The sequence below is a fragment of the Mobula birostris genome, chromosome 8, assembly GCF_030028105.1.
Source record: "Mobula birostris isolate sMobBir1 chromosome 8, sMobBir1.hap1, whole genome shotgun sequence".
NCBI classification, from domain to species: domain Eukaryota; kingdom Metazoa; phylum Chordata; class Chondrichthyes; order Myliobatiformes; family Myliobatidae; genus Mobula; species Mobula birostris.
Window position 1 is genome coordinate 23,973,468 of NC_092377.1, and position 24,897 is coordinate 23,998,364.

At 41.7% G+C, this 24,897-nt stretch overlaps 1 protein-coding gene across 1 annotated transcript in view; it reads left to right on the plus strand.

Annotated features, from left to right (window-relative positions):
• ryr2a (ryanodine receptor 2a (cardiac)) overlaps positions 1 to 24,897 on the plus strand; it is a 785,545-nt gene that overhangs the window by 233,920 nt on the left and 526,728 nt on the right. Inside the window, exon 3 of the mRNA XM_072264911.1 lies at positions 11,941 to 12,067. Within this exon, the coding sequence (XP_072121012.1) occupies positions 11,941 to 12,067 (127 nt within the window). The remainder of the gene's footprint in view (positions 1 to 11,940; positions 12,068 to 24,897) is intronic.

The window sequence follows — 24,897 nt, forward strand, 5'->3', positions numbered from 1 at the left end:
CTGGAGCAGTAGGGACATGTGAACAGCTGGATGCAGGCGCTTGGGTAGTAGGATCCTTCCTGCATCTCCTCTTCTCTTCAACAGTTGCTCTTCCGGATTCCTCAGAATTCCTGGCTGCTCCATGGATCAGCATTTTACAGTGGTCTCTGTTACAAACCAGCTGCCACTCATTGACCTCGATATTTCCCTCAGAGAGCAGCTGCTTAAGTTGGTCTTTGTACATCTTGCGCGGGGCACTACGATCTCTCTTGCCCTCAGAGAGTTCTCTGTGGAGTACTGCTTTTGGTAACCAGGAGTTGTCCACATGGCCTGAGCAGCAACTTGGCTTCAGTGCTTGGAAGTTGAGCCTTCACCAGGACCTCATTGTTGGAGACACGATCCTGCCAGCTGACACCCACAATGAAGCAGAGGCAGCACTGACAAAGTGCTTGAGCAACCATATTTGCTTGCAGTATAAGACCCAAGCTTTGGAGCTGTATAGCAGGGTTGTGACAATGGCAGCCTTGTACACGTGGACCTTTGCAAACAGATGCAGCTGGTGGTTCTTCCGCACACGTTTCTGGAGGCGCCTGAAGGCATTGCAAGCTCTTGCAAGTGGATTGTCAATGTCCCTTACTGGTGTAGCATTGTTGGAGATGATGCTGCCCAGGTAGGGGAAGTGCTCACCCGTGGTGAGAGGTTGGTCGTCAGTGGTGATCCGGGATGGGTAGTAAACAGACGAGGGGGCTTCTGGTGGAGGATCATTGTTTCCGTCGGACTGATCATTAACCCGAAAGCCCTTGTAGCCTCGGCCAACTGAGTGACTGCAGCCTGTAGCGTGTCCTCTGTGTGCGTGAGAAGAGCACAGTCATCTGCATGTAGTTGCTCGAGAATGGGCTCTTACATGGTTTTTGTTTGGGTGAGAAGGTGGCAGAGGTTGAAGGTATTTCCATCCAGTGAGGAACCGAATGTAGATGCCCTCAAGGTGTTCACTTTCACTTCCTGTAGCATCATGCTGAAAAAGATGACAAAGAGCACTGGTGTTAAACACAGCTTTGTTTCATGGCGGTACTGATGGAGAATTGGTCAGACAGGTCACTGTTGTGTTCAACCTGACCACTTTGCCTTTATGAAGCTACTGCAGTACGGTGAGGTATTTTGGGGGATAGCCGAGCTTCGACAGAATCTTCCAGAGTTCTTGTCTCCTTGTACAAGAACAAAGGGGAGAAATCAGAGTCGTAAACCTGCTGTCTACCGCCGGGAAGATCCTCGCCGGAATTCTCTTGGACAGAATCATCCCTATCATTGCGGATGGCAGCCTCACGGAGAGTCAGTGCGGATTCAGAGCAAACAGAGGCTCATCCACCGCGATCTTCGTCCTGCACCAGATACAGGAGAAGTGTCGTGAACAGGATATGGCACTGTCTGTGGCGTTTATTGAGCTGACCAAGGCCTTTGATACAGTCACCTGCGATGGTCTGTGCTGCACTGTAATAACAAGCAAACAAATAAAAAAATAATTATTCCATTTGGATAGCTTCCAACGTGACAGTATGAGCAGTGATTTTTCAATTTCTAATAATTTCTCCATTTCCTCTTCTCCGAGGTGGTCTCTTTCTCTCCTTTTCCATTCTTAATTATGACACCTCTCTTAACTCTTCTCTTCTCCTCACCTGCCTATCAACTCCCTCTGGTGTCCCTTCTCTTCTCTGTCTCTGTCATGGTCCACTTGCCTATCAGATTCCTTCTTCTTCAGCCCTTTACCTTTTCCAGCTTCTCACTTCATCTCCACATTCCCGACCCACCCACCTCCCTGGCTTCACCTATCATCTTCTAGCTTGTACTCTTTCCCCTCTCCCCATCTTCTTATTCTGGATTCTTCCCCCTTCCTTTCCATTCCTGATGAAGGGTCTGGCCCAAAACATTTATTTCTTTTCCTCTCCATAGATGCTGCCTGACCTGCTGTGTGTTACGCTGGGCTCCCAGTATCTGCAGAATCTCTTGTGTTTTTTTCCTTAGTCACTGAACTTTATCAATAGAGAGCACTACACAGTGTGTTGGAGGGACTCAATGGTCAGGCAGCATCTGTGGAAGGAAATGGACAGTCAACATTTCAGGTCGAGACTCTTTGTCTGGGCTGAAAGAAATATAGCCAATATTAAAAGTGGAGGGAAGGTGTGGAACAAGAACAAGCAAGTGACAGATGGACCCAGGTTTTGGGAGTGTGGTAGGCAGGTGAGGAAGGGAGGGGAGAGTGGGAATAATGGCAGAAGCTGGAGATGATACAAGTGGCGAAAGGCTGAAGGTGATGAAATCTGATAGGAAAAGAAGGTGGAGAATGAAAAAAATAGGGAGGGTTCCCCCTGGATCCCCTCCTCCTTCTCTTTCTTCTACAGTCCACTCTCCTCTCAGATTCCTTCTTCTTCAACCCTTTACCTTTCCCACCCACCTGGCTTCACCTATCACCCTCCAGCTGGCCTCTTTCCTCTACCCCCACCTTTTTATTCTGACATCTTCCTCCTTCCTTTCCAGACCCGAAGAAGGGTCTCGGCTTGAAACGTGGACTGTTCATACATTTCCATAGATGCTGCCTGCTCTGCTGAGTTCCTCCAGCATTTTGTGTCTATTACTTTGGATTTCCAGCCTCTGAAGAGTTTCTCATGTTTCTTAAGGGAGGGAGATGGGGAGGGGAAACAGTGGGAGGAGTATGTGAGTGGTGGGCAGATGGAGAGGAGGGGAGGGGAAAGAGAAAGCTGATATTGGCTAGTTGGATCAGGAAGAGGGAGAAAAGGTAAATGGGGAAAGGGGACAGAGGAGAGCAGTTATTGAAAGTTTGAGATCTCAAAGTTCATGCCCCAATATAGGAGACTGCTCAGTCAAAATGGAGGTGCTGTTCCACTCATTTGTGTTTTTAGCCTGGACCTGGGAATGGAGGAGACAACAGACAGACATGTCAGTATGGGAATGGAAATGGGAAGGGGGAGTGGAATTAAATTGGCTGGCCACCAGGTGATTAAAGCTGAGAGACAGAGTCAACAGAGTCAGGTTGCTTGAGTGGGTAGGGGAGGGAAGGGGGAGGAGGGAACATCGACTCAGACCATGAGAGGCCTGCGTCGGGCATTTTCATGCCTTACAAGGTGGGTAGAGATCTCCATAAACTGAAAATGTCTGCATCCAAACCAAGAGCACTCCCAATATGAAAATAAAGTGCAGTTTCTCAATCGTGATTTATGATTAAATGAGCATAATCATATTGGGAGTGCTCTTTCTAAAAAAGTAAATATTTGCCAGAGGCTAGCTATTAGCAGAAGATGGATGGATTGTCAATTCTGCGCTTGACGGGCAGAGCAGTCCTCTGCAAAGTGAACATCCAAGAGAGAAATTGGTCTGTAATAACTACAGTGAGTAAGTCAGGCTGGTGCCTGGAGCTTATGAGCTGCCTGCAGGATCCCTTTCAATGACCCAGTAAATGAGCAAGGAGTTATTTTTGAAGTTGACAGCACTGTCATGTTGGGATATGCAGCTGTCCTTTTGTGGAGAATTGGAGCAAAGCTCTGGCTCTTCGTCCTGCATGGCACTTTCTTATCACCACACTGTTTTAAAGCTGCATTGATATGTCTTTGAAGTGGTCAGGGTGGTGATGTGTAACCTAATTCAGTCTCTTGAAACATTCCAAGTGAAGGAAAGCAGTCCTTTGTAATATAAAGCAACACACACACAAAATGCTGGAGGAACTCAGCAGGTCGGGCAGATGGAAACAAATAAAGCAGCCGACATTTTGGGCTGTGACCCTTCTTCGGGTCTGGAAAGGAAGGGGAAAGATGCCAGAATAAGAAGGTGGGGGGGTGGGAGGGGAAGGAGCATAGCTAGAAGGTGATAGGTGAAATCTGGTGGGTGGGAAAGGTAAAGGGCTGCAGAGGAAGGAGATTGGACCAAAGGAGAAATGGAAGGCAGAGAGGACCCTGGGTGAAGTGATAGGCAGGCAAGGAGAGGCTAGAGTGGGGAATAGGGTAGGGGAAGGAAAAATATTTTTCACCAGAAGGAGAAATCGATGTTCATACCATCACTTTGGAGGCTTTCTACAGTAGACAGAATATAAGGTTCTGCTCCTCCATCCTCAGGGTGGCCTCAGGATGGAATGAGAAGGGGAATCGGAATTAAAATGTTTGGCCACCAGGAATTTCCACTTTTGTCGGATGGAGCGGAGGTGCTCGATGAGGCGGCTTCCTAATTTTATAATATAATTAAATAGCTTTACGAAGAAAGCTTTACAGATATCTCATGCAGCATTAATGTGTATAATTTAAGTGTTAGGTAGTATATAAAAATATCTGAAAAGCAAATAGTGTTACTAGTTTAGATTTTTGTTTACTACTCCAAAGGAATTCTACCCTATAACAAGTAATGCTATTTACTTAGTTCTTATCAAAGTTCAAAGTAAATTTATTATCTTCTTTTCATGTTATATGTCAATGATTCAGATGGTGGCTTTGCCCACAATACAACGATAAGTGGAAGGGCAAGTAGTGTTGAGAAAGCAGGGAATCTGCAGAGGGACTTAGACAGATCGGGATACTGGGCAAAGAAATGACAGATTGAATATAATGTAGGGAAGTGTATGGTCATGCACTGTGATAGGAGGAATAAAGGTGTGAACTATTTTCTAAAAGGGGAGAAAATTCAAAAATCAGAGGTGTAAAGGGAATTAAGTGTCTCTGTGCGGGATTCCCTAAAGGTTACCTTAACAGGTTGAGTTGGTGGTAAGGAAGGTAAATAAAATGTTAACATTCATTTCGAGAGGACTAGAATATAGGAGTGAGAATGTAATGCTTTATAGGGCATTGGTCAGACCACACTTGGAGTATTGTGAGCAGTTTTTAAGATCAAAGTTCGAAGTAAATTTATTATGCAAGTACTTGTATGTCACCATATATAAACCTGAGATTCATTTTCTTGCAGACATACTCAATAAATCCAATAACCATAATAGAATCAATGAAAGATCACACCAATATGACGGACAACCAGCCTAAAAGTTAACAAACTGTGCAAATACAACCAGAATGAAAAAAAATAATAATAATAATAAGTAAATAGGCAATAAATCTTGAGAATATGAGATGAAGAGTCCTTGAAAGTGAGTCTATATGTTGTGGGAACAGTTCAGTGATGGGGCAAGTGAAATTGAGTGAAGTTATCCCCTTTGGTTCAAGAGCTTGATGGTTGAGGGGTTGTACATTTCCTGGATCTGGTGGTGTGAGTCCTGAGGCTCCTGTACCTTTTTCCTGATGGCAGCAGTGAGAAGAGAGCGTGACCTGGGTGGTGGGGGGTGGATCCCTGATGATGGATGCTGCTCTTCCTGCGACAGTGCTGCATGTAGATGTGCTCAATGGTGGGGAGTGCTTTACCCAGGATGGACTAGGCAGTATCCGCTACTTTTTGTAAGATTTTCCATTCAAGGGTACAGTATTGGTGTTTCCATATCAAACAGTGATGTAGCTGATCAATAAATTCTCCAGCACACATCTATAGAAGTTTGTCTAAGTTTTAGATGTCATGCAAAATCTTCACAAACTTCTAAGGAAGTGGAGGCACTGCTGTACATAACTTTGTAATTGCACTTAGGAAGTACAACGAGATCTCGGTGTCCTTGTTCATCAGTCACTGAAAGTAAGCATGCAGGTACAGCAGGCAATGAAGAAAGCTAATGGCATGCTGACCTTCATAACAAGGGGAATTGAGTATAGGAGCAAAGAGGTCTTTCTGCAGTTGTACAGGGCCCTGGTGAGACCACACCTGGAGATTATTTATGTCCTCCTTAGTGAAGACAGAACCAAAGTAATTATTCAATTGGTCTGCCATGTCCTTGCTCCCCATAATCAATTCACCTGTTTCTGTCTGTAGGGGACCTACATTTGTCTTTACCAGTCTTTTCCTTTTTACATACCTATAAAAGCTTTTACAGTCAGTTTTTATGTTCCCTGCCAGTTTTCTCTCATAATCTTTTTTCCCCTTCCTAATTAACCCCTTTGTCCTCCTCTGCTGAACTCTGAATTTCTCCCAGTCCTCAGGTGAGCCACTTTCTCTGGCTAATTTGTATGCTGCTTCTTTGGAATTGATACTATCCCTAATTTCTCTTGTCAGCCACGGGTGCACTACCTTCCTTGATTTATTCTTTTGCCAAACTGGGATGAACAATTGTTGTAGTTCATCCATGCAACCTTTAAATGCTTGCCATTGCATATCCACCGTCAATCCTTTAAGTGTCATTTGCCAGTCTATCTTAGCTAATTCACGTCTCATACCTTCAAAGTTACCCCTCTTTAAGTTCAGAACCTTTGTTTCTGAATTAACCATGTCACTCTCCATCTTAATGAAGAATTCCACCATATTATGGTCACTCTTACCCAAAGGGCCTCTCATGACAAGATTGCTAATTAACCCTTCCTCATTGCTCAAAACCCAGTCCAGAATAGCCTGCTCTCTAGTTGGTTCCTCGACATGTTGGTTCAAAAAACCATCCCGCATACATTCCAAGAAATCCTCTTCCTCAGCACCTTTACCAATTTGGTTCACCCAATCTACATGTAGATAGAAGTCACCCATTATAACTGCTGTTCCTTTATTGCACACATTTCTAATTTCCTGTTTAATACCATCTCCGACCTCACTACTACTGTTAGGTGGCCTGTACACAACTCCCACCAGCGTCTTCTGCCCCTTAGTGTTATGCAGCTCTACCCATATCGATTCCACATCTTCCCGGCTTATGTCCTTCCTTTCTATTGCGTTAGTCTCTTCTTTAACCAGCAACGCCACCCCACCTCCCCTCCCTTCATATCTATCCCTCCTGAATATTGAATATCCCTGAACGTTGAGCTCCCATCCTTGGTCACCCTGGAGCCATGTCTCTATGATCCCAACTATATCATAATCATTAATAACAATCTGCACTTTCAATTCATCCACCTTATTACAAATGCTCCTTGCATTGACACACAAAGCCTTCAGGCGCTCTTTTACAACTCTCTTAGCCCTTATACAATTATGTTGAAAAGTGGCCCTTTTTAATGATTGCCCTGGATTTGTCGGCCTGCCACTTTTACTCTTCTCCTTAGTACTTTTTGCTTCTAACCTCACTTTACACCCCCCTGTCTCTCCACACTGGTTCCCATCCCCCTGTTGTGATCTAACCTCCTCACGCCTAGTAGGGGACAGAGGGTCCAGTGAGATGGAGGAACTGAGCGAAATACTTGTTAGTAGGGAAGTGGTGTTAGGTAAATTGAAGGGATTGAAGGCAGATAAATCCCCAGGGCCAGATGGTCTGCATCCTAGAGTGCTTAAGGAAGTAGCCCAAGAAATAGTGGATGCATTAGTGATAATTTTTCAAAACTCGTTAGATTCTGGACTAGTTCCTGAGGATTGGAGGGTGGCTAATGTAACCCCACTTTTTAAAAAAGGAGGGAGAGAGAAATTGGGGAATTATAGACCGGTTAGCCTAACGTCGGTGGTGGGGAAACTGCTGGAGTCAGTTATCAAAGATGTGATAACAGCACATTTGGAAAGCGGTGAAATCATCGGACAAAGTCAGCATGGATTTGTGAAGGGAAAATCATGTCTGACGAATCTCATTGAATTTTTTGAGGATGTAACTAGTAGAGTGGATAGGGGAGAACCAGTGGATGTGGTATATTTGGATTTTCAAAAGGCTTTTGACAAAGTCCCACACAGGAGATTAGTGTGCAAACTTAAAGCACATGGTATTGGGGGTAAGGTATTGATGTGGATGGAGAATTGGTTAGCAGATAGGAAGCAAAGAGTGGGAATAAACGGGACCTTTTCAGAATGGCAGGCGGTGACTAGTGGGGTACCGCAAGGCTCAGTGCTGGGACCTCAGTTGTTTACAATATATATTAATGACTTGGATGAGGGAATTAAATGCAGCATCTCCAAGTTTGCGGATGACACGAAGCTGGGTGGCAGTGTTAGCTGTGAGGAGGATGCTAAGAGGATGCAGAGTGACTTGGATAGGTTGGGTGAGTGGGCAAATTCATGGCAGATGCAATTTAATGTGGATAAATGTGAAGTTATCCACTTTGGTAGCAAAAATAGGAAAACAGATTATTATCTGAATGGTGGCCGATTAGGAAAAGGGGAGGTGCAGCGAGACCTGGGTGTCATTATACACCAGTCATTGAAAGTGGGCATGCAGGTACAGCAGGCGGTGAAAAAGGCGAATGGTATGCTGGCATTTATAGCGAGAGGATTTGAGTACAGGAGCAGGGAGGTACTACTGCAGTTGTACAAGGCCTTGGTGACCACACCTGGAGTATTGTGTGCAGTTTTGGTCCCCTAATCTGAGGAAAGGCATCCTTGCCATAGAGGGAGTACAAAGAAGGTTCACCAGATTGATTCCTGGGATGGCAGGACTTTCATATGAAGAAAGACTGGATGAACTGGGCTTGTACTCGTTGGAATTTAGAAGATTGAGGGGGGATCTGATTGAAACGTATAAAATCCTAAAGGGATTGGACAGGCTAGATGCAGGAAGATTGTTCCCGGTGTTGGGGAGGTCCAGAACAAGGGGTCACGGTTTGAGGATAAAGGGGAAGCCTTTTAGGACCGAGATTAGGAAAAACTTCTTCACACAGAGAGTGGTGAATCTGTGGAATTCTCTGCCACAGGAAACAGTTGAGGCCAGTTCATTGGCTATATTTAAGAGGGAGTTAGATATGGCCCTTGTGGCTACGGGGATCAGGGGGTATGGAGGGAAGGCTGGGGTGGGGTTCTGAGTTGGATGATCAGCCATGATCATAATAAATGGTGGTGCAGGCTTGAAGGGCCAAATGGCCTACTCCTGCACCCATTTTCTATGTTTCTATGTTTCTATGTGTACAGTTTTGGTCTCCAAATTTGAGGAAGGACATTCTAGCTATTGAGGGTGTGCAACGTAGGTTCACGAGGTTAATTCCCGGGATGGCAGGACTGTCATATGTTGAAAGATTGGATCGACTGGGGTTGTATACACTGGAATTTAGAAGGATGAGAGGGGATCTGATTGAAACATATAAGATTATTAAGGGATTGGACACGCTAGAGGCAGGAAACATGTTCCTGATATTGGGGGAGTCCAGAACCAGAGGCCACAGTTTAAGAATAAGGGGTAGACAATTTAGAATGGAGTTGAGGAAAAACTTTTTCACACAGAGGGTTGTGGTTCTGTGGAATGCTGTGCCCCAGAAGGCAGTGGAGGCCAACTCTCTGCTTTCAAAAAGAGTTAGGTAGAGCTCTTAAAGATAGCGGAGTGAAGGGATATGGGGAGAAGGTAGAAAAAGGATACTGATTGTGGATGATCAGCCATGATCACAGTTAATGGTGGTGCTGGCTTGAAGGGCTGAATGGCCTACTCCTGCATCTATTGCCTATTGTCTATTGTCAGTTGCATATTGGGCCCAGGACAGATCGTCTGAAATGATAACACTGAGGAATTGAAGTTATAGTGGTAGTATTCTCATTTCTGAGTCAGAATGCTGGTATTTTTGGATTTGTGGCATGTGCTTCGGAAGTGCAGAGGAGGCTTGACCCAAAAGTAGAGCAGCAGAGACGATTTAGCAGTGAGCAATAATTTTAATAATAAACTCCAAAATAAGCCATGAGGGGGCCACAAAGAAGAGAGAACAGATGCTAATCACCACAGGCAATAAGGTGACTGAAGGCCAGGAGCAACTGGATGAGGATGGCTGGTTGGATGATTGAACAAGGACTGTAGTTGAAAGCTGCGTTTATATAGGCTGCAGGTGATGAGTTGGAAAAGAGTGGCAGGTAATTGCTGTTAGCTGGGTGGAGACCGGGAGGTGCCTGCCTTTGCAAGCCTGACACTTGCAGTAGCCATCTGCTGTTGTTTTGGAAGAGACAGGTAGCTGAGGTTGAAGCTTGTGGAATCAAAGGCTATTTATTGACAGCTGGGAATCTGGCTGAGTTGTAGAAGGCAGGCTAAAGATATCAGTGGTCTAAAAAGCAGTATGTGACTAATAGTATCCTGCAAGGATCCGTGATCAACAGATTTATAAATAACTTAAATAATGGGATAGAAAGCCACAAAGCCTGTTGACAACACAAAGGAAGGTGGTATTGTAAGCTGTGTGGGTGGCAGTATTAATTACACAGTATTATTAATAGGTTGAGCAAATGGGGGAAACTGCAGGAAATGGATTTCATTATCGACACTAATGAGATCATCCATTTGAGAATTAAAAAGGATAGAAGGGAGCTCTTTCTAATGAGGGAAAAGTGAGATGTAATGGATGGGAGACTTGGTCCTTGTACAATGAATACTAAATTGACATGAAATGCTGAAAACAATAATGGAGGACGCTAGTTCACCAGTCTTTATGCTTGGAAGACTGGATCACAAGCAGATATAATTTAACTTATGTAAGGTCCTACTTAGACCATAACTGGAGCATTGTGAGCAGGTCTGTGCTCTAAGGATAAAACAGTACAGGATAGGAACAGGCACATGATCTTGTGGCAAACTAATTAAATTAGTAATTAAATGCCTAATTAAATAAATCCTTCCTGCCTACATATTTTCTATACCCCTTCATCCTCTGCAGGCACCTAACATTCTCTTTATTAAAAAAAAGTCCCTGTATCACCATAAATGTATGCCTTCTTGTACTGATATTTTGCCTCTTGGCTGTCTACTCTGCCTATACCTTTCAAAGCCTTATAAACTTCTATCAGATCTCCTTTCAGTCTCTGCTGCTCCAGAGAAGACTACACAAGTATGTCTAACTCTCCTCAGAGCACGTGTTTTCTAATCAAAGCATCCTGGTATCCTCTTCTCCTCCCTCTCTGAAGCCTTCACGTCCTTCCTATAATGGGGCAAGCAGATATGAGTGCAATGCTCCAGGTGTGGCCTAACTAGAGAGTGTAAAAAGCTGCAGCATAACCTCCTGCACATTGCACATTTAGATGGAGATGTAACATAAAGATTTTTACTCCTCATGTATGTGAAGGATGTAAGAAATAAAGTCAATTCAATTCAAGTCAATTCTAATAAATGCAAGCATGGCATATGCAACACTCTCAGGAAGAACTCAGCAGGCCAGGCAGCATCTGTGGAAAAGTAAAAACCAGTCGACATTTCGGGCCGAGACCTTTCTTCAGGTATATGCCTTCTTTACCACCCTGTCAATTCGTGCAACCACTTCCGGGGAGTTCTGACTTGGAAACTAATAGTGGCCTTGAAGGGAGTGCAAATTCCAGAGGTTAAATCACAAGGAGAGATGGAACCTAGTATTGTATTCCCTGGAATTTAGATTAAAGGGTAACTTAAGTTAAATATTTTTGCTATAATTAGATAGAGAAACCCAGTCCAGATGAAGGGTCTCGACCTGAGACATCAACCATCGATTCCTTTCCACTAATGCTGCCTCCACTGAGTTCCTCCACCAGCTTGCTTTTTGCTTTGGATTCCAGTCTTCTGTGTCTTCTAGATGGGCTGGAATGAAATGAGGAAACACTTCGGCACCAAGACGGCAGGAGGAATTTGGAACACAGCCAAATGTTAATTTTAAACATTGTTAGACTTTTTTTTGTCAGGCAGGGAAAGGGCAAGTTATTTTTATATAAATCTTCTACTTAAGTATTTTCAATTATTGTGCTTTTACTTAACTTTTTTTTAAGTTTAAAAGACTTTTTTGTTTAATTACTAACTTAAACTTTATTAGATTATAACTATACTTCATTAGCAGCAGAACGTTTTGGGCAGAACTGAGAGTGTAGAGATGCTATGTCAATGAAGATCTTTCTTTAAAACAAGCTGAAAACACATGAAACTAGTCAGTAGTATGGAGGATTTTACTGGGTTGGAAGGAATTAAAAGCCACTTTAAGTTGCGCTTTCTCTAATATGAATCCTTGTATTTAATCTTATATCTTGTTGCTTTTATTACAGAATGTTCCTCCGGATCTCTCTATCTGCACCTTTGTGTTGGAGCAGTCCCTCTCTGTCCGAGCTCTTCAAGAGATGTTGGCAAACAATGAAGAGAAAGCAGAAGGGGCAAGTAATTTTAAAGCCTGGAGTAACATTTACCATCTGAAGTGTAGAGGCTGACATTATGTTAAGAGGCCATTCAGCCCCCCCCCCCCCCGGGTCCATCCCTACAAAAATATGGGCTTTCGCTTAATCCCATATCCCAAATATGTTCATAACCCTGCAGGTTCTAACTCTTCAAGTGTTCATCTAGATATTTTTTAAATGAACTGAGGCTTTTTGCCTCCATCACCTCATCAGGCAATGAGTTCCAGACCAGGACTACGTGTCCTCAATTCTCCTTTACTCTTTCTATGAATTAAATTAAAGCCAAGGTGTTGTCCTCCTTGCTGAAGGAAAGAATCATATTGTCAGGGTCACTCATCATTTTATACACCTCAGTCTATTCTCTCCTCACTCGCTTTTGTTATAAAGTGAACTAATCCTGCCTTTCACACGGTTATTCCTCAAATTCTGATGACTGGATGTAATTGTAAGTCAACTGCATGCCACTGAATAGAAAACAATAATTGCCCTTCCAAGAAAGGTGGGGAACAACTGAACTGAAAGGGAATGATCCCTTTAAATTCAAGATGAACTAATGTACAGATGTTGGCCATGTTTTCTGCTATTAGGACCTAGAACACAAAGTTTTATTATCCCCGATTGAACAGTAGTATCAATGCTGGAGTTCTAGTTCAAGATAAAGTTCAAGTTTGTTGTCATAGTCATACATGGTGGCTTTCCATCATGTCTGACAATGATAGGAAACCTGTTCTGGAGAGTTTTATAACATGGAAAAGCTGTTGCACTTGAGCAGTTCCACTTTCTCAACCTCAGAAGTCTAGGTTCAGTGGTAGGAGGAAACGTCACAAACTGGGGTCTTCTTTGGTTGCAGTGGATGGCCATGACGCCTTCCATGGCTTGTCATGTCCTTCGCTCTCTGCGGAGTGTTGCAATACCGTTTCTCCGGCATTCGGATCTCACTGTATAGATCCCATCTGCCCAATCTGCCGAAGCTGACTTGCATGCTGGGACAGGCATGTCTCCTATCTCACTGAGGTATGAGGCTGCCAGCTACCCTCACCTGGTTTAGCCCGCCTGCCTAAGTGGTGTACCGGGCTGTGGCAGCTGTTGCAGCTATTTGGAGCTACAGGTGAGAGCTGAGTGTCCAGTAAGGACCAAAGGTGAGTGAGATGACCTGGAATGGACATGACAAGCATCTTTACTGGAGGTGCTGTCCCTCCCTCGACACCCCTTACACCCAACAGACATACGTACATGGACTATAACTGACGTGGAAGTTAGTTGTTTGCAGCAGCAGCATAGTACGTTATAAATATGATGAGCATAGGTTAACGTGAACTTAAATTAACAAAAATTATACATAAGTTGCAATACAAAATAAACATTCTGACACTTTGTGCAAGTTGAAAGAGCGGAGAAGGAATATAGCCCGAGGAAGTATTACAGGCTTTCAATTTGGTTTGAGAATCTGATGGCAGTGGTGAAAAAGCTGTTGTTGAACATTGAGGCATGGGTCTTCAGGCATAGGTACTGTGTGCCTGATGGTAGACTCAAGAAGAGAGATAGGACAGAAATGATGGAGGGGGTCCCTGATGATGTATGTCTAGGGACATCTTGATCCATTGCAGTGGATGTTCTTGGTGGTGGAGAGAGCTGTACCCCTGATGGACTGGCTGAGTCCACTAATTTCCTCTGGCCACTTGTGTTCCTGTGCACTGGAGTTTCACGATACAACCAGTCAGAATACTTTCCTCTGTACATCTAGAGAAATTTGTCAGAGTCAGTGATGACCCATCAAATCTCCTGAAGCTTCTAAGAAGCCTCCTTAAACTTCTAAAAGTAGTTTTCAGTTAATCATGATTGTTAGTCTCAAAACCCCAGGTCTGCCACAGGCCATCCACCCCAATCTGCAGCTTCTGTGCAACATGTGGTGATAGTCAACCAAAGGTAACAAGTTTAGGACACCAGCAGTATGCTTATCGACCAGCCTATAAACATGGTCATGGAGAACAGAAGACTCCAGAATGGCACTGCAGTTACTCCCCAGTATACATGATACACAGGATGAAAACCTTGGTAAATCATGAAAATATTTGTGAAAGATCTCTAATTTAGTCATACATAAGAATGAGCAATGGAGTGAAGTGTGAGCAGTTACCCACCTTTCAGCATAGTCCACCTTCCACAATGTTTTGTAGTGTCTGTTTGAAGGCCTGATCATAAGTTAAAGCCCAAGGCTTGGGGGGTTGGCAATTCAACACAGAGGAAGTATTTCCAGTGAAAGATCAGAAATGAGGATTAGAAAATTAAGAGCTTTTGCAAGGTTTTGAATTGAGATTTTTAATAAACGGGATTAAAAGACCTTCAAAGGACATTCTGATTTTTTTTTCACAAAGCAGAATGCTGGAGAACGTGCTCAAGGTATTAATTATGCCATCTTTGTATTCTGGTCCAATAAATAAATAAAGTTACAGGAATGGGAAAACATCAGATATACAGTTACATGCAAAAGTTTGGGCATCCCTTGTCAAAATTTCTGTTACTGTGAATAGCTAAGTGAGTTAAAGATTACCTGATTTCCAAAAGACATAAAGTTAAAGATGGCAGTTTTCTTTAATATTTTAAGCAAGATTACTTTTTAATTTCCATCTTTTACTGTTTCAAAATAACAAAAAAGGAAAAGGGCCCGAAGCAAAAGTTTGGGGCACCCTGCATGTCTCAGTACTTAGTAACACCCCCTTTGGCAAATATCACAGCTTGTAAACGCCTTCTGCAGCCAGCTAAGAGTCTTTCAATTCTTGTTTGGGGGATTTTCGCCCATTCTTCCTTGCAAAAGGCTTCTAGTTCTGTGAGATTCTTGGGCCGTCTTGCATGCACTGCTGTTTTGAGGTCTATCCACAGATTTTTGATGATGTTTAGGTCAGGGGACTGTGAGGGCCATGGCAAAACCTTCAGCTTGCACCTCTTGAGGTAGTCCGTAGTGGATTTTGAAGTGTGTTTAGGATCATTATCCTGTTGTAGAAGCCATCCTCTTTTCATCTTCAGCTTTTTTACAGACGGTGTGATGTTTGCTTCCAGAATTTGCTGGTATTTAATTGAATGCATTTTCCCTCTACCAGTGAAATGTTTCCCGTGCCACTGGCTGCAACACAAGCCCAAAGCATGATAGTTGCACCCCTGTGCTTAGCAGTTGGAGAGGTGTTCTTTTCATGAAATTCTGCACCCTTTTTTCTCCAAACATACCTTTACTCATTGTGGCCCAAAAAGTTCTATTTTTACTTCATCAGTCCACAGGACTTGTTCCAAAATGCATCATGCTTCTTTAGATATTCCTTTGAAAACTTCTGATGCTGAATTTTGTGGTGAAGACGCTGGAAAGGTTTTCTTCCAATGCCTCTTCCATGACGGTCATATTTGTGCAGGTCTCATTGCACAGTAGAACAGTGCACCACCACTCCAGAGTCTGCTAAATCTTCCTGAAGGTCTTTTTCAGTCAAACGGGGGTTTTGATTTGCCTTTCTAGCAATCCTACGAGCAGTTCTCTCGAAAAGATTTCTTGGTCTTCCAGACCTCAACTTGACCTCCACCGTTGCTGTTAACTACCATTTCTTAATTACATTACGAACTGAGGAAACGGCTACCTGAAAACGCTTTGCTATCTTCTTATAGCCTTCTCCTGCTTTGTGGGAATCATTTATTTTAATTTTCAGAGTGCTAAGCAGCTGCTTAGAGGAGCCCATGGCTGCTGATTGTTGGGACAAGGTTTGAGGAGTCAGGTTATTTATAAAGCTTTGAAATTTGCATCACCTGGCCTTTCCTAACAATGACTGTGGACAAGCCATGGCCCTAACAATATATTGAAGGCCTGAGATCTTGGTAAAACTTATCTGAGAGCTCAAATCTCTTGGGGTGCCCAAACTTTTGCATGGTGCTCCTTTCCTTTTTTTCACTCTAAAATTGCATAAAACAAAAATAATGCACTAATCTTGCTTAAATGTTGGAAAGAATGTTTCATCTTTAACTTTATGACTTTTGGAGATCAGTTCATCTTCTACTCACTTAACTATTCACAGTAACAGAAATTTTGACTGGGGGGGGGCCCAAACTTTTGCATGCCACTGTATGACCTAATAAATGTTATTAAATTTCTCTATTTTTAGGCATGCGGGAAATGTAATTATGGACTTTGTAAGATGAGTAGCATTATGTACCTATGAGATATTCCAATTCTTGCTATTTCTGCTATTGCTGTGTTTAATAATTAAAGCTGGTAGGCGTTGTTTGGCTCATTGCAGTGCTTAATTCCATTTCAAATAATGTCAATTATCCACATTGTCTCAGCTGAAATTATGTTAAGCTTTTGTCTCAACTTGGCACCTTAGCTACTGAACTTTAGCCAAATTATCTGATGTAAGTTAAATTCATTCGGTTGAGACTCTGAATTTGACAGTCATAAGTAATCTTTGAGCCTTTGTAAATTTAATATCATTGCATGAATAATAAACATTTCTTTCAGATTTTTCATTTGCTATTTGGAAACAAGGACTCAATTATGTTGATGTTTTGACGCAACAATACCAATTCCTCATATGTTAATTTTCTAAGTTTCTGGGTTGTGAATTTTCAAGGTATTAGCTCAGAGTTTATCATTCAGAGATGATGGGCAAGCGCTTAATATTTTCTAATGAAATTCTTCTGTTTAGTCATTCTGCACAACCTTAAGTTTGATTCTATTAAATGACCCAAGGCAATGGATGTCTGGAGTGTTTGATAAAATCATTGTAGGTTCAACTCAATTGTTAAAATTTATTTTAGGCAGTTCCTAACCATAAGAGGTTTGCCAAAATCTGCAACTGATAGGATTTTCCAAATGTATGTTGGTCAAATTTTCACCCTTGGTATGTCGTTTTTGCTTGCACATTTTAAGTCCTGGTTTTGCTGGTGCTGGAAGCACCCTGAACTGAGAAAACAAAAGTCTATGCAGTCAAGCCTCACTTCAGTGAATGGAAGGGTGTTGAAAATGCATTAGGTTGAGCCACTAAACCCTGGACCTGTTAAAACCACTGTTCAAGGAAGTGCGGTGGGCTCTTCTCCACTGTCCTGGTTGGAAGTTATTCCTGAGGCACTCAGTAAAACAGATTATTTAGTTTTGCTTCACATTTCTGTTAATATAATTTTACTGAGAAGAAATTGTTTCCCTTGTTTCCTTAAATACAATTGTACACTTTCACAGAGTCATAAAATTGTTATGGTATCAGAGGAAGCTTCTTTTAATACATTTACTTCTGTCTTATTCCTCTACTGTTACCTCAAACCATGTGAGTTATTTGCTTTCAAGGATTAATTCAGTTCCCTTTCAATTGATTCTTTTTTGACTACTTCTAGAAGAAGGAAGTTCAAGATTGAAATTCCAAAATAAAATATTTCTCTTTACTACATCCCACATTATCTCTCTCCCCATATACCCTTGGGCCACAGTTTCAAATCTGCGTCTCATGGTTCATGAATCATTCATCAATAGGAACACATAACCTTCACTTACCATGCCTCAACTAATTGTGATCATGTACCCTTTCATCAAACTTCCTAGTGATTCTCTTTGCTTCGAGGAGAATGACATCATCTTCACCATTTTAACTTTTAAGATGAAATCTCTGATGCCTGGAACTATTTCAGTAATTTCTTATCTGTACGTTTGCCAGGGCCTTCACTTGTATCCTAAACTCAGGTAACCACAGATGTTTAAACTTAACTGGATTTTGCCGACTTACACTTTGCACAACATAACTTCCTTACATTTGTACTCTATGCCTCTGTTTATGATTAAAAAGGACATCATAAACTTTTCAAAATTATGTCAGTAAACAGCTTTGCAATTTTATGAGGATGTCATAGACCAAAAATAATCAATTCTTTCCTTCCTTGTTCCTTTCACACACTGTTGCACAATAACTTAATGTCCCATTTTAACTCTTCAATCCCTTTGGGTATTGCATCTTGTATTGATGTCAAATGATGCACTCGGGCTATTTAACCACAGGGGATAACTTCACTCAACTTCACTTGGCCCATCTTTGAAATGTTCCCACAACCAATGGATTCTCACTCAAGGACTCTTTAACTCATGTTCCTGATACGTATTGCTTATTTATTTATTATTATTATTATTTCTTTTGTTTGTATATGTGCAGTTTGCTGTCTTTTGCACACTGATTGAACACCCAAGTTGGTGCCGTCTTTCTTTGATTCTGTTATGGTTATTAATCTATAGATTTATTGAGTATGCCCGCAACAAGATGAATCTCAGGGTTCTATATGGTGACAGATATGTACGTGATAATAAATTTACGCTAAACTTTGAAATGAACTGCATGAACAGTTCTCTCCATGAACTGTTTGTTCTCCTGCCATCAGGCAAACGTTACAGGAGCATCAAAACTAAAACCACAAGGCTACTAAACAGCTTCCTCCCACAGGCAGTCAGACTGCTAAGTAGCTGCTCTACCTTGGACACTTTTAACTTGCACTGGACACTTACAACTTGATTTTAAATGACATGTGGCTGTTGTGTTTTACTATTTATTGTTATGTTTATTATTTAGTGTTGCGTGTGTTATGTTATGATTGCACTGCTCCTGAGAAACACTGTCATTCTGCCCTGCAGAGCTGATGTATGGTTAGAATGACAATAAAGTTTTTTGATTTTGATTTGATTTGATTTGAAATGATTGCCTCTAATTTAAAGCCCATTTGAGTCTTTCATTAGAGAGAATCCAATTTTTAATTTTATTTTAAACTATCATTGACACAACTGATCATCTACAGAGATGGACTGTTAGTGATTAACATTACCCAGAAAATGCCTACAATATAAGTTTGACTAATTGGAGAGGAACTTTAAACATATTATGTACAAAGATGCATGAGCATGTGCTTTTAATATAGACAAAGTTCATGCTGTCTGACCCCTCTCTCTCATCCTCTGCCAGCACCCCCTCCTCATACACACCCTATTTATGAATGAAGACAAACTAGACCTGTTTGGATTCAGCTGAGATCTCATGGTAATTTCCGTAATTGATAACATACGAATACAGCCATATATCTGACACAGTCATCGGATCTGAGCTCTTGAAAACATTCTGTTGAGTAACACTCTCAAAATAAAGGAGAGCCATCAGTCAAATCTAAACCTATTCTGATGTTCAATTTTTAATGCTCAGAGTACAAACTATTTTTGTCCACTGCTCAACTTCAATTAAACATGTACAGCGTTTCTTATTTTTTTCTCTGCTCAAGCTGGTAAACCTGAGGTAGGGGCATAGCTAAGCACACTCTTTTCTCGATTGCTAGGAATTTTCAGGCTATTCTAGTGGTGTTTAGTATTATGGCCTTCGGGAGATTTGCATAATAATTCTGTATACTGTTGGTCTAATTGTCTAATTGTATGGTGACTTTGGGATGATACCAGTTGTAGATATTACTATTGGAACAATGTACAGTGTACCTTGTTCATGTTCCATAGTCTTTCAATTTCCTCTTTTAGTTCAGCATATTTCTAGTGTTTTTCACTTACTGATTTCTGTATGTTATATATGGTTGAAATGGCTATATCTATTGAGTTAGTTGTTCTTCCTTGTTTATACTGTAATATTATATCCGGCAGGTTATCATGGATTGTCCTATCTGTAATGATGGATCAGTCATAGTATAATTTGTTGGATTCTGACTCTAAAACCAGCTCAGGCGTGTATTTATATTAAGGTATGGTGTCTTTTGTGAGTTTGTATTTTAAAGTAAGATTTTGATGAACGATGTCTGCCAGTTGATTGTGCCTGTGTTAGTAATCAGATCGAGTTAGCCTGTTGCAGGATCCTGTAAGTGTTCGATTGTTTCTGTTTTTTTCTTGGCTTCTTCTGTATTTATCATCTTGAATTTGTTGGCCTTTTATTCTGTATTTTTGATCATTTTTTTGCATTAACCACCTGGTCCTCTATTATTGCTATTAGTTTCTTCATAGGACTTTAGGTGCCATCAGATTCTAAATTTACTTGACAAGGTAAATGCTGGAAGGATATTTTCTTTCATGGGAAAGACATAGTTTTGAAATGAGATGTCACTGTTTAAGCCAGAGGTGAGGAAGAATTCCTTTTCTCAGAATGTCATGAATATTTTGAGTTTCATATCCAGCTGTTGATGCTGAGTCATTGGGGCTTGGATTGCAGGAGAGTCATGGAGTAATGGGGAGGTGGAAAATCAGCCAAGATCATATCAGCTGTTGGAATAAAATAAATGTGTACAAGGCTGGAGCTGACAAACAGCACTGAGTGACTGGTTATTTAAAGATCTAGCATTCTTGTTCACCAACGAGTTGTGCGTTAAAAATGGGGGTTTGGTAATATAGATCAGGTAGGCAAACTGGTTGGCATGGATAACTTGGGCTGAATGGCTTGTGCCTATGTTCTAGAATTCTGTGACTCCGTGGACATAACTGGATCCAAAGGCCTGGGCATCTTGTCTAGAGAACATCATCAAAAATCTTATCAGTTCACAAACTGAATTTCCCATGTTGAAAGTTGTTATACTGTACCTCAGATCTCAAGTGGTTTGAGATACCCTGATGTTTTGGAAGGTCCAAAATAAATGGAGATAGTCTTTTTATTTTGATTTGATAAATTTATCAGGTATTAAAGGCTGTCATCAGTCCTCCACTACTCCAGTTCTCAATGTTGTTGGGTAGGAAGAAAGCCATGCTCTGGGTACGGATGCAAGGTGTAGAGGATTATTGGAAGGTGCTGAAAATGCAGAAGGGAAGCCAAGGAATTGAGGGTGAGGGAAATCACTGGTCAATCAAACAATAATGACGAGCTCCGATCTTACATTGACGATAGAGGTCCAAACCCATTGTTATTTGGAATTTCCTTTTAGTTCACTCAAGAAATATTTCAAGAAGGTCAAAGGATTAAACTTTAAAATTAACTTGTCAAAATCCAGAATGTCAGAATATGGATCAGAAATAAAAGAAACCCTAAGTTAATATGTAATCCCAATGAAATTATTAAACCATATTTACTAATGTTTTAAAATATAGACCCATGTTTAGATTTTAGCAGAAAAACCATGATTACCTACGTCATACAACACGGCACTTAACAAACAAATATTCCCCAGCTTGTTAATTTGTTCAGAATGATTCAGAATTATGTCAAGTTTGTAGTCATAGTGACTCAAGATGGGATGTTATCCTGGAGATTGGTAAGAATGTAGAGAATGTCCCAAGGTTGAGAAATTTGTAAGTTTCAAATGTTAGATGGGTTTTAATGGAGGACATACTTTGATTTTCCTTTCTGGAGATTTTCTTTCCATAGTGAGCCCTATCGACAGGCCACTTGCTTGACAGATATGTAAGAGGCTGCGTGGAGGAGTCAGGGAGTAGAAAGTCTGAGGCTGGCCATGTGCAGGGGAAATGCACAATGCTTTTAATTGAGCAGTGGAGGTCAGGATTAAGGGCATTAGGTCTTGGTTACAAAATAAACCAGAAGATATTGGAAACACTTGACAAGTGAGGGAAGCATCAGTGGATAGAGTTGATGAGGTTTTGTCTTCTACTGAATGTGAGGAAACTTTAACACAGTTTCTCATTCCACAGGTACTGACCGATCTGACAAACATCTACAGCATTCCTTGTATTGATTTCAGCGTTCCAGTATCTGCAGCTTTTTGCTGTTTTGGTTCCGGGGATGGGTGATCAGGACGAGTCCAGCCATAGGCTGAAAGACATGTCGTTAAGCCGTCTCATTCCTAGAGTGGGCACAAGGCTTTAGTGTCTATCTTGTTGGTTGTTGGTACCATGCCTTTTTGGCAGTGATATGTCAGATTCCTATCTTGTCAACTGCTTTCACCTGGACTTGGAAACCTGCCTGTGGTTAAGTGTACATTGTAACAGAGAACAGTACAGTAGAGGGAAAGATTCTATGTCCCGCAATGTTTGTGCTAACCATGATGCAATATTAAACTAATCCCATCTGCATGCATATGATTCACATTCTTCATTCCCTGCATATTCATGTATGACCATGTACATTCTCAAATTAAAGATTTATCACCTCATTAAAATACTAAAGACCATAAGACATAGGAGCAGGGTTAGGCCATTTGGCCCATCGAGTTTGATCATGGCTGATTTACTATCCCTTTCAACCCCCTTCCCCTGCCTTTTTCCTTATTAGTCAGGAATTTATCAACCTCCGCATTAAATAACCTCAGTGACTTGGCGGCCCACAATCAACCATGACAATGAATTCCATGGGTTCATCACCCTCCCTTTAAACCTTTGATCCGCCTCCAACTGCCTCCCATACCTTGTCTCACCTCTGTTCATTTGGAAATGGGTCTGTTGCAGGCATGTGGGCTGTCTTCCAGATTTTTAGCTCTTCCCAAAACCAAGCCCACCTGCCCTTGGGGGATAAAATCCTCTCTCCATACTTTAGGAATATCCCATTATCTGTGTAGCACTTTGGGATATTGTAAGATCATGGGAAAAAAAACCTAAATAAATACAAGTTCTTCTTCATGAAAATACTAATTTGCAAGCTGCCCAGCCTTGCACAATGCCCTAGGGACTTTCCCTATACAGAACTAGTGGAAAGTAAACTCGCACACTGAAATGAGAGATTACAATGCCAGTTCATTGCAAACCCAAACACGTTTGCAATCCCCAGAACAGTAGATTGGAAAGCATGAGAGTACAAAAGGAACCAACAGACATCCACAGAATTTCTTGTACCTCTATATATGTTTGCTTGTACTTTCATTTTTGTAAATTCTTTTATAATAGCTGTGGTGAAATTAGGTTGCTAGTTTTTCACTGTGCTACACCACAGATGTTATAAAGGATTTTATAAATGTTTGAAATTCAATGTTTACTTAAAAGTTAGCCTGAACTCATAAGAAATTATCATGCAAACTCACTACAGATTTTTATATTCATGATCATCTGATGAAATATTACAGTGTTCCTTGGGGAATACTACCCTGAGAAACTCAAATAATTCAGACTATCATTAGCTGTAATTAATTTGGCCTAAACAGTAAAGACAAATGTTTTGGAGTTCACCTGACAGTTCATTCCATGATAACTTTGGTTGAACCAATTGAACTTCTACTCGAACCGATGTACACTAGGCCCTGACATTGAATGACTGAGGCTGAATTTTTGTCCAGTCCTTCTGAAAATGTATCTCTGTTTATCACAAACATAACTACAGAAATATGGTCAGCACTGTGGATTAAGTGCTGTGTGCATTCTCCTGGCCTTGGATTTGCAAAGCCCTGATGTACGTTCAGAGGCTAATAGCACCAAGTCAGAAGAACCATCAAGGTGATTCCCACTGTTAAAAGTCAATTCTCTTTGACGGCTTGGTTGGGAGCATCAACTAGATCTTCAAGGCATTCTCTTTTGCAAACTTTACTGTCGATCAGCTCAGTTGCAAATGTTCTGAGAACGTTTGAGAGTCTGAATCTTGAGAGATTGCTTCCTCAGGCCAGAGTCTCAAGGACTAGAGGCCGTAATCTAATTTCAATTTAATCAGCCATTTCAAAAGGTTCAAAGGTTCATTTAGACAACATGAAATTCTTCTTCTCTGGATAGCCATGAAACAAAGAGAGAAAAGAAAGGCAGCATGATCATCAACCCCAAAATCCCTCCTCCCGCACAAAAAAATGGAACAGGCACATCAGCCCCCAAATCCCCCCCCCCCCACAAAAAAACAAGAAAGACCGGGCAAAAACCACAGAATACAAAAAAATTAAAAGACTGAAAAAAAAATGCCTGTAGTCCAGGTCCATATCCAAAATGCAGAAAAACTCGTGGAGCACTCTCCAGGCCCAGCGGCAGACCCTTCTCTCTCTGGTACAGTGCAATCAGAAGACAGACAGCTGGCACTCACTCATCACATTCGCCCCGATGTCTCAGTCCCTCATTTCTTTAATCGGTGAACAATGGAAGCTTTAATCGGCGTAATGGAGTTGACAGTGGCTTGCACCCTGTCCCACAGCCTTCCTGCCATGAAGTTCACACAGACTGTCTCAGTCTCCCGGAATCCTCTTGGAGACTGTAGAGCACTGAAACACTCAAATCATCTCCAAGCCTCTGCATTCACCTCAATCTCCCTTGTTGCTCTAATTGGCGAACAATGGAAGATTCAATTGGTGAGATGAACATACAACATAGAACATACACAGCACAGTACAGGCCCTTCGGCCCACAATGTAGTGCCAACCCTCAAACCCTGCCTCCCATATAACCCCCCCCACTTTAAATTCCTCCATATACCTGTCTAGTAGTCTCTTAAATTTCACTAGTGTATCTGCCTCCACCACTGACTCAGGCAGTGCATTCCATGCACCAGCCACTCTCTGAGTAAAATACCTTCCTCTAATATCCCCCTTGAACTTCCCACCCCTTACCTTATAGACATGTCCTCTTGTATTGAGCAGTGGTGCCCTGGGGAAGAGGCGCTGGCTGTCCACCCTATCTATTCCTCTTAATATCTTGTATACCTCTGTCATGTCTCCTCTCATCCTCCTTATCTCCAAAGAGTAAAGCCCTAGCTCCCTTAATCTCTGATCATAATGCATACTCTCTAAACCAGGAAGCATCCTGGTAAATCTCCTCTGTTGAACACCAGCTTGCAACCTGCCCACCATGAGGTTTCCAACATTGCCTCTGTCTCTGCCTCCTGGAATCCTGTTGGAGTCTGCAGAGCGCTGAAACACCCAAACAACCTCAAAACAGCAAATCACAGGCTCCAACAGTTCCAGAATCACATTCAAGATGAAAACCAATGTAGA